Source organism: Tachyglossus aculeatus, chromosome Y4 (genome assembly GCF_015852505.1).
Source record: "Tachyglossus aculeatus isolate mTacAcu1 chromosome Y4, mTacAcu1.pri, whole genome shotgun sequence".
Lineage (NCBI taxonomy): Eukaryota > Metazoa > Chordata > Mammalia > Monotremata > Tachyglossidae > Tachyglossus > Tachyglossus aculeatus.
Window position 1 is genome coordinate 4,195,439 of NC_052096.1, and position 13,772 is coordinate 4,209,210.

The 13,772-nt window shown below is 47.5% G+C and overlaps 1 protein-coding gene and 1 non-coding gene across 2 annotated transcripts in view; one reads left to right on the forward strand and one right to left on the reverse strand.

Annotated features, from left to right (window-relative positions):
• Positions 1 to 4,015: 4,015 nt before the first annotated feature.
• PFAS (phosphoribosylformylglycinamidine synthase) overlaps positions 4,016 to 13,772 on the forward strand; it is a 36,497-nt gene continuing 26,740 nt past the window's right edge. Inside the window, 4 exon segments of the mRNA XM_038768956.1 lie at positions 4,016 to 4,058; positions 7,669 to 7,775; positions 10,420 to 10,618; positions 10,692 to 10,827. Of these exon segments, the coding sequence (XP_038624884.1) occupies positions 7,773 to 7,775; positions 10,420 to 10,618; positions 10,692 to 10,827 (338 nt within the window). The 5' untranslated portion in view covers positions 4,016 to 4,058; positions 7,669 to 7,772.
• Positions 12,472 to 12,545, reverse strand: TRNAI-AAU. Its single transcript has one exon. It is a non-coding gene; the product is annotated as a tRNA-Ile (tRNA).

The following is a 13,772-nucleotide window of genomic DNA, read 5'->3' on the forward strand; positions in this document are numbered from 1 at the left end:
TAATAATGATAATAATAATAATAATAATAATAATAATGGCATTTATTAAGCGTTTACTATGTGCAAAGTACTGTTCTAAGCACTGGGGAGCTTACAAGGTGATCAGGTTGTCCCATGGGGGGCTCACCAAATAATTATGGCATTTGTTAAGAACTTAATCTGTGCCAGGCACTGTACTAAGCGCTGGCATGGACACAAGCAAAACAGGTTGAATACAGTCCCTGTCCCACTTGGGGCTCACAGTCTTAACCCCCATTTTACAGATGAGGTAACTGAGGCCCAGAGAAGTGAAGTGACTTGTCCAAAGTCACACAGCTGACAAGTGGCGAAGTCGGGATTAGAACCCACGACCTCTGACTCCCAAGCCCGTACCCTTATGTCTACAAGTGCTTAGTACAGTGCTCTGCACACAGTAAGTGTTCAATAAATACGATTGAATGAATGAATATAACTACATATATAATAATAATAATGGCATTTGTTAAGCGCTTACTATGTGCAGAGCACTGTTAGGGAGGGAGTAGGGCCGATGCCTTTTTCTTGCCTGTCATTCATTCATTCATTCAATCGTATTTATTGAGCGCCTACTGTGTGCAGAGCACTGGACTAAGCGCTTGGAAAATACAATCTGGCAACAGATAAGAGTACCCCAGCGCTTAGAATAGTGCTTGGCACATAGTAACTACTTAACAAATACTATCATCATCATCATCTGTGAAATGGGGATTAAGACTGTGAGCCCCACGTGGGACAGCCTGATCACCTTGTATCCCCCCCAGCGCTTAGAACAGTGCTGTGCACATAGTAAGCGCTTAACAAATACCATCATCATCATCATCATCTGTAAAATGGGGATTAAGACTGCAAGCCCCACGTGGGACAGCCTGATCACCTTGTATCCCCCCAAGTGCTTAGAACAGTGCTTTGCACATAGTAAGTACTTAACAAATACCATCATCATCATCATCATCTGTAAAATGGGGATTAAGACTGCGAGCCCCACGTGGGACAGCCTGATCACCTTGTATCCCCCCCAGCGCTTAGAACAGTGCTGTGCACATAGTAAGCGCTTAACAAATACCATCATCATCATCATCATCTGTAAAATGGGGATTAAGACTGTGAGCCCCACGTGGGACAGCCTGATCACCTTGCATCCCCCCCAGCGCTTAGAACAGTGCTTTGCACATAGTAAGCGCTTAACGAATACCATCATCATCATCATCATCTGTAAAATGGGGATTAAGACTGCAAGCCCCACGTGGGACAGCCTGCTCACCTTGTATCCCCCCAGCGTTTAGAACAGTGCTTTGCACATCGTAAGCGCTTAACAAATACCATCATCATCATCATCATCTGTAAAATGGGGATTAAGACTGTGAGCCCCACGTGGGACAGCCTGATCACCTTGTATCCCCCCAAGTGCTTAGAACAGTGCTTTGCACATAGTAAGTGCTTAACAAATACCATCATCATCATCATCATCTGTAAAATGGGGATTAAGACTGCGAGCCCCACGTGGGACAGCCTGATCACCTTGCATCCCCCCCAGCGCTTAGAACAGTGCTTTGCACATAGTAAGCACTTAACAAATACCATTATTATTATTATTACCCAAAAAAAGGCTCACAAGTCTAGAAGGACAACGGGGTCCCTGGCCCACGACGCTCTTCCTCCTCCCATCAATCAATCGTATTTATTGAGCGCTTACTGTGTGCAGAGCACTGTACTAAGCGCTTGGGAAGTACAAGTTGGCAACATATGGAGACAGTCCCTACCCAATATCGGCCAAACAATCACTCTTCTCTCCTTCAAAGCCCTACTGAAGGCTCACCTCCTCCAGGAGGCCTTCCCAGACTGAGCCCCCTTTTCCTCTGCTCCTCCTCCCCTCCCCATGGCCCCAACTCCCTCCCTCTGCTCTACCCCCTTCCTGCCCCACAGCACTTGTGTGCATGCATGTACATATTTATTATTCTATTTATTAATGCTGTGTCTATATAATTTTATTTTATTTATTGTGTTGCTACTGATGCTTGTCTACTTGTTTTGTGGTCCTCCTCCCCGCTTCTAGCTGCAAGCCCGTTATGGGGTAGGGATTGTCTTTGTTGCCGAGTTATCCTTGCTAAGCACCTAGTCATTCAATCAATCAATCAATCAATCAATCGTATTTATTGAGCGCTTACTGTGTGCAAAGCACTGTACTAAGCGCTTGCGAAGTACAAGTTGGCAACATATAGAGACAGTCCCTACCCAACAGTGGGCTCACAGTCTAAGTGCTCTGCACACAGGAAGCAGTGTGGCTCAGTGGAAAGAGCCCGGGCTTGGGAGTCAGAGGTTGTGGGTTCCAATCCCGCTCCGCCACTGGTCTACTGTGGGACCTTGGGCAAGTCACTTAATTTCTCTGTGCCTCACTTCTCTCATGTAAAATGCAGATAATAATAATAAGAATATTTAAGCATTTACTATGTGCATAACACTTTTCTAAGCACTGGGGTGTATGCAAGGTGATGTTGTTCCACGCGGGGCTCACAGTCACTTAACTTCTCTGTGCCTCAGTTCCCTCATCTGTAAAATGCAGATTATAATAATAAGAATATTTGTTAAGCGCTTACTATGTGCAAAGCACTTTTCTAAGCGCTGGGGTGGATGCAAGGTGATGTTGTTCCACGTGGGGCTCACAGACTTATTCCCCATTTTACAGATGAGGTAACTGAGGCACAGAGAAGTGAAGTGACTTGCCCAAAGTCACACAGCTGACCAGCAGCAGAGCCGGGATTAGAACCCATGACCTCTGACTCCCAAGCCCGGGCTCTTTCCCCTGAACCACGATGGGGATGAAGACAGTGAGCCCTTAAGCACTTAACAAATACCATCATCATTACTACTGCTATTATTCGGAAGCGTTCACTAAACGCAAGTTTGGGCAAGTCACTTAACTTCTCTGTGCCTCAGTTATCTCGTCTGTAAAATGGGGATTGAGACTGTGAGCCCCGTGAGGGACAACCTGATAATCTTGTAGCCTCCCCAGCGCTTAGAACAGTGCTTTGTACATAGTAAGCGCTTAATAAATGCCCTCATTATTATTATTATTCTAGTAAGCGCTTAACCAATACCATCATCATTACTATTGCTATTATTAGGAAGCGTTCACTAAGCGAAAGTTTGGGCAAGTCACTTAACTTCTCTGTGCCTCAGTTACCTCATCTGTAAAATGGGGGTTGAGACTGTGAGCCCCGTGAGGGACAACCTGATAATCTTGTAGCCTCCCCAGCGCTTAGAACAGTGCTTTGTACATAGTAAGCGCTTAATAAATGCCCTCATTATTATTATCATTGTTATAGTAAGCGCTTAACTAATACCATCATCATTACTATTGCTATTATTAGGAAGCGTTCACTAAACGCAAGTTTGGGCAAGTCACTTAACTTCTCTGTGCCTCAGTTATCTCGTCTGTAAAATGGGGGTTGAGACTGTGAGCCCCGTGAGGGACAACCTGATAATCTTGTAGCCTCCCCAGAGTTTAGAACAGTGCTTTGCACATAGTAAGCGCTTAATAAATGCCCTCATTATTATTATTATTGTTATAGTAAGCGCTTAACCAATACCATCATCATTACTATTGCTATTATTAGGAAGCGTTCACTAAACGCAAGTTTGGGCAAGTCACTTAACTTCTCTGTGCCTCAGTTATCTCATCTGTAAAATGGGGGTTGAGACTGTGAGCCCCGTGAGGGACAACCTGATAATCTTGTAGCCTCCCCAGCGCTTAGAACAGTGCTTTGTACATAGTAAGCGCTTAATAAATGCCCTCATTATTATTATCATTGTTATAGTAAGCGCTTAACTAATACCATCATCATTACTATTGCTCTTATTAGGAAGCGTTCACTCAATGCGAATGAATGAATGATGGATGGATGAATGACTAACTGATGAGTGAATGAATTTCGAATTGTTTTCCCGCCCGGTCCCCGGTGTCCCTCCCCCGGACGTGAGGTCAGGGGTCACGCCGCCCGGCCCTCTTGAACCGCGTTGTGTGGACGCCAGTGCTCGTGGTGGTGAGTTTGGCGGCCTAACGGTAATCCCTCCTTCCATCCATCGTTTTATTGAGCGCTTAGTACGGCGGAACACTGAGCTAAACACTTGGGAGAGGGGGTACACTGCCCTAAACGCCTGGGGGAGTCCAATACACCGGAGTACTAAGCGCCTGTCTCTCTCCATTTCTCTATTTCTTCATCTCTTTCTCTGTCTTTCTGTTTCTCTCTCTATTTCTCTATTTATTCCTCTCTTTCTCTGTCTCTCTGTTTCTCTGCCCCCTCTGTTTCTCTCTCTCTCTCTCTCCATTTCTCTATTTCTTCCTCTGTTTCTCTGCTCCCTCTCTGTTTCTCTCTCTCTCTCTCTCTCTCTCTCTCTCTCTCCCCATTTCTCTATTTCTTCCTCTTTCTCTGGCTGTTTCTCTGCCCCTCTCTGTTTCTCTCTCTCCATTTCTCTATTTCTTCCTCTCTTTCTCTGTCTCTCTGTTTGCCCCCCCCTCTCTATTTTTCTATTTCTTCCTCTCTTTCCCTGTTTCTATGTTTCTCTCCATTTCTCTATTTATTCCTCTCTTTCTGTCTCTCTGTTTCTCTGCCCCCTCTGTTTCTCTCTCTCTCTCTCCATTTCTCTATTTCTTCCTCTGTTTCTCTGCCCCCTCTCTGTTTCTCTCTCTCTCTCTCTCTCCCCATTTCTCTATTTCTTCCTCTTTCTCTGTCTCTCTGCCCCTCTCTGTTTCTCTCTCCATTTCTCTATTTCTCTCTTTCTCTGTCTCTCTGTTTCTCTGCCCCCTCTCTGTTTCTCTCTCTCTCTCTCTCTCTCTCTCTCTCTTCCTCTCCCTGTTTCTCTGTTTCTCTCTCCATTTCTCTATTTCTTCCTCTCTTTCTCTGTCTCTGTTTCTCTGCCCCCTCTCTGTTTTTCTCTCTGTCTCTCTATTTCTCCCTCTTTCCCTGTCTCTGTTTCTCTCTCTCTCCATTTCTCTATTTCTTCCTCTGTCTGTTTCTCTGCCCCCTCTGTTTCTCTCTCTCCATTTCTCTATTTCTTCCTCCCTTTCTCTGTCTCTGTTTCTCTGCCCCCTCTCTGTTTCTCTCTCTCCATTTCTCTATTTCTTCCTCTGTCTGTTTCTCTGCCCCCTCTGTTTCTCTCTCTCTCCATTTCTCTATTTCTTCCTCTCTTTCTCTGTCTCTGTTTCTCTGCCCCCTCTCTGTTTCTCTCTCTCCATTTCTCTTTCTTCCTCTCTTTCCCTCTCTCTCTCTCTCTCTCTCTCTCTCTCTCTCTCTCCATTTCTCTATTTCTTCCTCTCTTTCTCTGTCTCTGTTTCTCTGCCCCCTCTCTGTTTCTCTCTCTCTCCATTCCTCTCTTTCTCTGTCCCCTCTCTCTCTCCCTCCATTTCTATTTTATTTTGTTAATATGTTTGGTTTTGTTGTCTGGCTCCCCCTTCTAGACTGTGAGCCCGCTGTTGGGTAGGGACCGTCTCTAGCTGTTGCCAACTTGGACTTCCCAAGCGCTTAGTATAGTGCTCTGCACACAGTAAGCGCTCAATAAATACGATTGATTGATTGGGGAATCTACCGTGACGGACTCATTCGTTCAATCGTATTTACTGAGCGCTTACTGTGTGCAGAACACTGGGGAAGCAGCGTGGCTCAGTGGAAAGAGCCCGGGCTTTGGAGTCAGAGGTCATGGTTTCAAAACCTGGCCCCGCCAGTTGTCAGCTGGGTGACTTTGGCCAAGTCACTTCACTTCTCTGGGCCTCAGTTCCCTCACCTGTAAAATGGGGATGAAGACTGTGAGCCCCCCCGGGACAACCTGATCACCTTGTAACCTCCCCAGCGCTTAGAACAGTGCTTTGCACATAGTAAGCGCTTAGTAAATGCCATCAAAAAAAAAAGTCCACGTCCCGCATGGGGCTCACATTCCTCATCCCTGTTTTTACAGATGAGGTGACCGGGGCCCAGAGAAGTGAAGTGATTTGCCCAGTGTCACAAAGCACCCAAGTGGCAGAGCCAGGATTAAAACCCAGGTCTTTCTGACTCCCATGCCCGGCTCTATCCACTAGACACCCCTCCCCTGGGATCTCCAGGGAGGGAAGAGGAGGAGGGAGGAAGAACTGCTGCCTCTGTCCCTGGAATGGGGTGGTGATGCCACCAATCAATCAATCAATCGTATTTATTGAGCGCTTACTGTGTGCAGAGCACTGTACTAAGCGCTTGAGAATCAATCAATGGTATTTATTGAGCATCTTTTATTGAGAAGCAGCATGGCTCAGTGGAAAGAGCACAGGCTTGGGAGTCAGAGGTCGTGGGTTCTAATTCCGGCCCCACCGCTTGTCAGCTGTGTGCCTTTGGGCAAGTCACTTCTCTGTGCCTCAGTCACCTCATCTGTAAAATGGGGAATAAGTCTGTGAGCCCCATGTGGGCCAACCTGATGACCTTGTTCCTACCCCAGCACTTAGAGCAGTGCTTGGCATATAGTAAACGCTTAACAAATACCAACATTATTATTGTTTTAGACTGTGAGCCCACTGTTGGGTAGGGACTGTCTCTATTTGTTGCCAACTTGTACTTCCCAAGCGCTTAGTACAGTGCTCTGCACACAGTAAGCGCTCAATAAATACGATTGATGATGATGATGATATGCAGAGCACTACTAAGGGCTTGGGAGAGTCTAATATGTAAGCGCTTGGGAAGTCCAAGTTGGCAGCATATAGAGACGGTCCCTACCCACCAGTGGGCACACAGTCTGGAAAGGGGAGACAGAGAACAAAATAAAACATATTAACAAAATAAAATAAATAGAATAAATATGTACAAATAAAATAGAGTAATAAATACCTACAAACATATATACATATATACAGACTGTGAGCCCACTGTTGGGTAGGGACTGTCTCTATATGTTGCCAATTTGTACTTCCCAAGTGCTTAGTACAGTGCTCTGCACATAGCGCTCAATAAATACGATTGATGATGATGATGATGATATACCGGTACCCCAGTGCCCATCCAGGTGGCAGGTGGACTGAAGGGGGACCTTTGACACACAGACACACACACACCCGCCCCCCAACTTGGATTTTGTATTGCTTACTAAACAGTCTCCAACCTCCTTAACAGTCCATTTCCTCCCTGCTGTTTGCCTCAAATCGCCCCCCCTTTTTTTTTTTCTGATGGCATTTATTAAACGCTTACTATGTGCCAAGCACTGTTCTAAGCGCTGGGGAGGTTACAAGGTGATCAGGTTGCCCCACAGAGGGGCTCACAGTCTTCATCCCCACTTTCCAGATGAGGGAACTGGGGCCCAGAGAAGTGAAGTGACCTGCCCAAAGTCACACAAAGTGGCAGAGGCGGGATTTGAACCCATGACCTCTGACTCCGAAGCCCGATGCTCTTTTCCACCGAGCCACGCCGCTTCCCTCGTTCTCTTAGGGATCAGAGACTGTGAGCCCACTGTTGGGTAGGGACCGTCTCTGTATGTTGCCAGCTTGTACTTCCCAAGCGCTTAGTGCAGCGCTCTGCCCACAGTAAGCGCTCAATAAATAGAATTGATTGATTGATTGACAGAATTAGGAGGCTCACTCACTTGCTCTGGGCCACGAGTGGCCGTCGTCTCATCTGCTTGTGTCCTTCCCTCCCGCAGCCTCCCGGGACAAGCCTCCAGAGCCTGGTGCTCCCTGCTTCGCCCTCTGAAATCAGACGCGTGGAACCTGCGGTGACCTCCTGCCGCTGCGATACGGCCAATCAATGGTACTTACTGAGCGTTTATTAATAATAATCACAATTGCAGTATTTGTTAAGCATTTACTATGTGCCAAACACCATCCTAAGCGCTGGGGTGGAGCCAAGCAAATCGGGCCGGACACAGTCGCTGTCCCACGTGGGGCTCACGGCGTCAATCCTCGTTTTACAGATGAGGCGACTGAGGCACAGAGCGGTGAAATGACTTGTCCAAGGTCACCGCGGACATGTGGGGGAGTTGGGGTGAGAACCAGGACCTTCCAACTCCCAGGCCCGTGCTCTATCTCTCTGCTTTATATATATCCTGTATATATGTATATATGTTTGTACATATTTATTACTCTATTTATTTTACTTGTACATACATATTCTATTTATTTTATTTTGTTAGTATGTTTGGTTTTGTTCTCTGTCTCCCCCTTTTAGACTGTGAGCCCAATGTTGGGTAGGGACCATCTCTATATGTTGCCAATTTGTACTTCCCAAGTGCTTAGTACAGTGCTCTGCACATAGTAAGCGCTCAATAAATATGATTGATGATGATGATGCTTTACTGTGTGCGGAGCCCTGGACTAAGGGCTTGGGAGAGTCCAGTACATCATCACAGCGTGGCTCAGTGGAAAGAGCGCAGGCTTGGGAGTCAGAGGTCTCGGGTTCAAATCCTGGCTCCGCCACTTGTCAGCTGTGTGACCTTGGGCAAGCCACTTAACTTCTCTGTGCCTCAGTTCCCTCATCTGTAAAATGGGGATTAAGACTGTGAGCCCCAAGTGGGACAACCTGCTTAGAACAATGCTTTGCACATAGTAAGCGCTTAACAAATACCACCATTATTATTATTATTATTACATCAGTGAATCAGTAGTATTTTTTGAGCGCCTGCTGTGCGCTGAGTCCTGCAGTAAGCTCTTGCGACTGTCCAGTACAGAGGTCAATCAGTGGTATTTGTTGGGCGCTAAGTATGTGCAGAGCCCTAGACTAAGTGTTTGGGAGAGTCCAGAACAATAATTAGTCAATCATTGGTATTTATTAGGTGCTAACTATGTGCACCCTCCCCATCCCCCCTACCTTACCTCCTTCCCCTCCCCACAGCACCTGTATATATGTTCGTACGTATTTATTTCATTTGTACCTATTTATTCTATTTATTTTATTTTGTTAATATGTTTTGTTTTGTTCTCTGTCTTCCCCTTCTAGACTGTGAGCCCACTGTTGGGTAGGGACCGCCTCGATATGTTGTCAACTTGTACTTCCCAAGCGCTTAGTACAGTGCTCTGCACACAGTAAGCGCTCAGTAAATGCGATTGAATGAATGGCACAGACTAAGTGCTCAACAAGTACAATAATAATAATAATAATGTTATTATTAGTCCACACTGCCATTTGACGCCACACAACATGGTTATTTTGTCTCCCAGAACGGGTTGCCCTCATCAAACAAGTCCTCCGCCTCTCCTCTGCATACAGTAAGCGCTCAATAAATACGATTGAATGAATGAATGAATGCAAAGATCTGTACTAAGCACCTGGGAGAGTCTAATCCAACAAGTATTTTGTGGAGTGTTTCCCATGTGCCCTGAACTAAATGCTGGAGAGAGTGCAGTACAATAATCAGTGGTATTTATTGAGCACTGGATTTTTTTTGTTTGTTTTTTGTTTTCGTTAAGCACTTACGATGTGCCAGGCACTGTTCTAAGCACCGGAGTAGATACAAACTAGTCCTCTAGACTGTGAACCCGTTGTTGGGTAGGGACCATCTCTATATGTTGCCAACTTGTACTTCCCAAGCGCTTAATACAGTGCTCTGCACACAGTAAGCGCTCAGTAAATACGATTGAATGAATGGTTCACACTAAGCACTTAACAAGTATAATAATATTATTATTATTCATTCATTCATTCAATAGTATTTATTGAGCGCTTACTGTGTGCAGAGCACTGTACTAAGTGCTTGGGAAGTGCACGTTGGCAACACATAGAGACCGTCCCTACCCAACAGTGGGCTCCCAGTCTAGAAGGGGAAGCCAGAGAACAAAACAAAACATATTAACAGAATAAAACAAACAGAATAAATATGTACAAGTAAAATAAATAATAATAATAATAATGTTGGCATTTGTTAAGCGCTTCCTCTGTGCAAAGCACTGTTCTAAGCGCTGGGGGGGGTACAAAGTGATCAGGTTGTCCCACGTGGGGCTCACAGTCTTAACCCCCATTTTCCGGATGCGGTAACTGAGGCTCAGAGAAGTTAAGTGACTTGCCCACGGCCACACAGCGGACACGTGGCGGAGCCGGGATGCGAACCCACGACCGCTGGCTCCGTGCTCTTTCAGAGAAGCAGCGTGGCCCAGCGGAAGGAGCCCGGGCTTTGGAGCCCGAGGTCACGGGTTCGAATCCCCGCCCCACCGCAAGTCTGCTGGGCGACCTTGGGCAAGTCACTTGGCTTCTCTGAGCCTCAGTGACCTCATCTGGAAAGTGGGGGTGAAGACTGGGAGCCCCCAGTGGGACAACCTGATCACCTTGTATTCCCCCCCCCCGACCAGGGCTTAGAACAGTGCTTTGCACATAGTCAGCGCTTAACAAATGCCATCGTCATCATTTCCACTGGGCCGGGCTGCCACTTGACCGCACACAACATGGTGGTTTTGTCTCCCAGAAAGGGTTGCCCTCCTCCGAGGAGTCCTCCGCCGCCTCTCCGCAGGCGGATGCCGGGGAGCCCCAAGTTATCCGTTTCTACAGACGCCTTCCGGGCCCCGACGGGGCGATCAAAAACCGGGCCCTCCAATGCCTCCGGGCCCAGCTGTCGGGCCTACAGGCTGTGGAGACCGAGCTCTGCTTCAATGTCAACTGGACAGGTATCGGGGGGCCGGGGTGGGGGGCCGGTTGCGGCGGGGTGGGCCGGGGAGCTGACGAAAAACGTCCCCCCAGGGGTCTCGGGGCCGACCCCTCAAGAGGAGAAGAAGCTGCGGTGGCTGTTCAGCTGTCCCCTGGAGACGGCGGGCATCGCCAAGACGTCCTGCCTCCGGCCTGGTCCCCTTGACCTGCTCCTCGAAGTCGGGCCGAGGTGAGAAGCGCCGCCACCCCTCCCCGGGTTGCCATCATCATCCAGCGCTTAGTCCAGGGCTCTGCGCGCGGGAAGCGCTCGATAAATACGATTGAGCACCCGGAGGGTGAAGGGATGGCGTAGACGAGGCGTCCTTCATGGTCTGAGGTTACTATTATTATTATTGTTGTTGTTGTACTCTCCCAAGCGCTTAGTACAGTGCTCTGCACACAGTAAGTGTTCAGCAGATACAACTGAATGAATGAAAACGATCATCAGTCGTATTTATTGAGCGCTTCCCGCGCGCAGAGCCCCGGACTAAGCGCTTGGGAAGTCCAAGTTGGCAACACGTAGGGACGGTCCCTACCCAACGGTGGGCTCACAGTCTAAAAGGGGGAGACAGAGAACAAAACCAAACATATTAACAAAATAAAATAAATATATGTATATATGTGTGTACATATTTAATACTCTATGTATTTATTTTACTTGCACATATCTATTCTATCTATCTTATTTTGTTAGTATGTTTGGTTTTGTTCTCTGCCTCCCCCTTTTAGACTGTGAGCCCACTGTTGGGTAGGGACTGTCTCTATGTGTTGCCAGTTTGTACTTCCCAAGCGCTTAGTACAGTGCTCTGCACATAGTAAGCGCTCAATAAATACGATTGATGATGATGATGATGATGCTCCTCGAAGTCGGGCTGAGGTGAGAAGCGCCGCCACCCCTCCCCGGGTTGCCATCATCATCCAGCGCTTAGTCCAGGGCTCTGCGCGCGGGAAGCGCTCGATAAATACGATTGAGCACCCGGAGGGTGAAGGGATGGCGTAGACGAGGCGTCCTTCATGGTCTGAGGTTACTATTATTATTATTGTTGTTGTTGTACTCTCCCAAGCGCTTAGTACAGTGCTCTGCACACAGTAAGTGTTCAGCAGATACAACTGAATGAATGAAAACGATCATCAGTCGTATTTATTGAGCGCTTCCCGCGCGCAGAGCCCCGGACTAAGCGCTTGGGAAGTCCAAGTTGGCAACACGTAGAGACGGTCCCTACCCAACAGTGGGCTCACAGTCTAAAAGGGGGAGACAGAGAACAAAACCTAAATATATGTATATATGTGTGTACATATTTATTACTCTATGTATTTATTTTACTTGTACATATCTATTCTATTTATCTTATGATGTTTGGTTTTGTTCTCTGCCTCCCCCTTTTAGACTGTGAGCCCACTGTTGGGTAGGGACTGTCTCTATGTGTTGCCAGTTTGTACTTCCCAAGCGCTTAGTACAGTGCTCTGCACATAGTAAGCGCTCAATAAATACGATTGATGATGATGATGATCTTATTTTGTTAGTATGTTTGGTTTTGTTCTCTGCCTCCCCCTTTTAGACTGTGAGCCCACTGTTGGGTAGGGACTGTCTCTATGTGTTGCCAATTTGTACTCCCCAAGCGCTTAGTACAGTGCTCTGCACATAGTAAGCGCTCAATAAATACGATTGATGATGATGAATAGATATGGACAAGTAAAATAAATAAATAGAGTAATAAATATGTACAGACATATATACGTATATACAGGTGCTGTGGGGAAGGGAAGGAGGTAAGATGGGGGGATGGAGGGGGGACGAGGGGAAAATTGACCCTCTCCTGGAAGGCCTGGCTGCAGGCATCGCTGGGATTCGAACCCAGGATCTCCTGTTTATTAGACAGGCGCTTTAACCAACTAAGCCACGGTGCCGCTGCCAGCCATGGTTCGGAAGCCGGAGAGCCCCGAACCGGGAGTCGGGAGGACCTGGGTTCTGATCCCGGCTCCGCCAATCAATCAACCAATCAATCAATCGTATTTATTGAGCGCTTACTATGTGCAGAGCACTGTACTAAGCGCTTGGGAAGTACAAATTGGCAACACATAGAGACAGTCCCTACCCAACAGTGGGCTCACAGTCTAAAAGGGGGAGACAGAGAACAGAACCCATCCGCCGGGTGACCTCGGGCGGGTCACTTCACTGCTCGGGGCCTCAGTTCCCTCATCTGGAAAAGGGGGATCAAGGTCAAGCCCTGTGTGGGACAGGGACTGGGCCCAACCTGATTATCTTGAATCTACCCCTGTGCTTAGAATGGTGCCTGGCACTTATTCATTCATTCAGTCGCATTTATGGAGCGCTTACTGCGTTCAGAGCACTGTACTAAGCGCTTGGGAAGTACAAGTCGGCGACATATAGAGGCGGTCCCTACCCAACAGTTTTCCAGATGGTGGACGCGGGGGTGGAGAAGTTCAGTCTGGGGAAAGGAGAGAAGGATTCGTGAAAATCTAGAGGAGCAGCCTGGTCCAGTCGCGGGGAGCCTGGGAGTCAGGAGGACCTGGGTTCTAAACCCGCCTCTGCCCCTTATCCGCCGGGTGACCTTGGGTAAGCCCCTTCACTTCTCGGTGCCTCAGTTCCCTCATCTGGAAAATGGGGATCAAGATCAAGCCCTATGTGGGACAGGGACTGGGCCCAACCTTCACTTCTCGGTGCCTCAGTTCCCTCATCCGGAAAACGGGGATCAAGATCAAGCCCTATGTGGGACAGGGACCGGGCCCAACCTGATTAGCTTGAATCTACCCCTATGCCCGCCATCTCATCGGGCTTTGGAGTCTGAGGTCATGGGTTCGAATCCCAGCTCCGCCACTTAACTTCTCTGTGCCTCAGTTCCCTCATCTGTAAAATGGGATTAAGACTGTGAGCCCCCCGTGGGACAACCTGATCACCTTGTATCCCCCCCACAGCGCTTAGAAAAGTACTTTGCACATAGTAAGCGCTTAACAAGCACTGTATATATGTTTGTACATATTTATCAAGCGCTTAGTACAGTGCTCTGCACATAGTAAGCGCTCAATAAATACGATTGATTGAATGAAAATGGGGATTAATCAATCAATCGTATTTATTGAGCGCTTGCTGTGTGCAGAGCACTGTACTAAGCG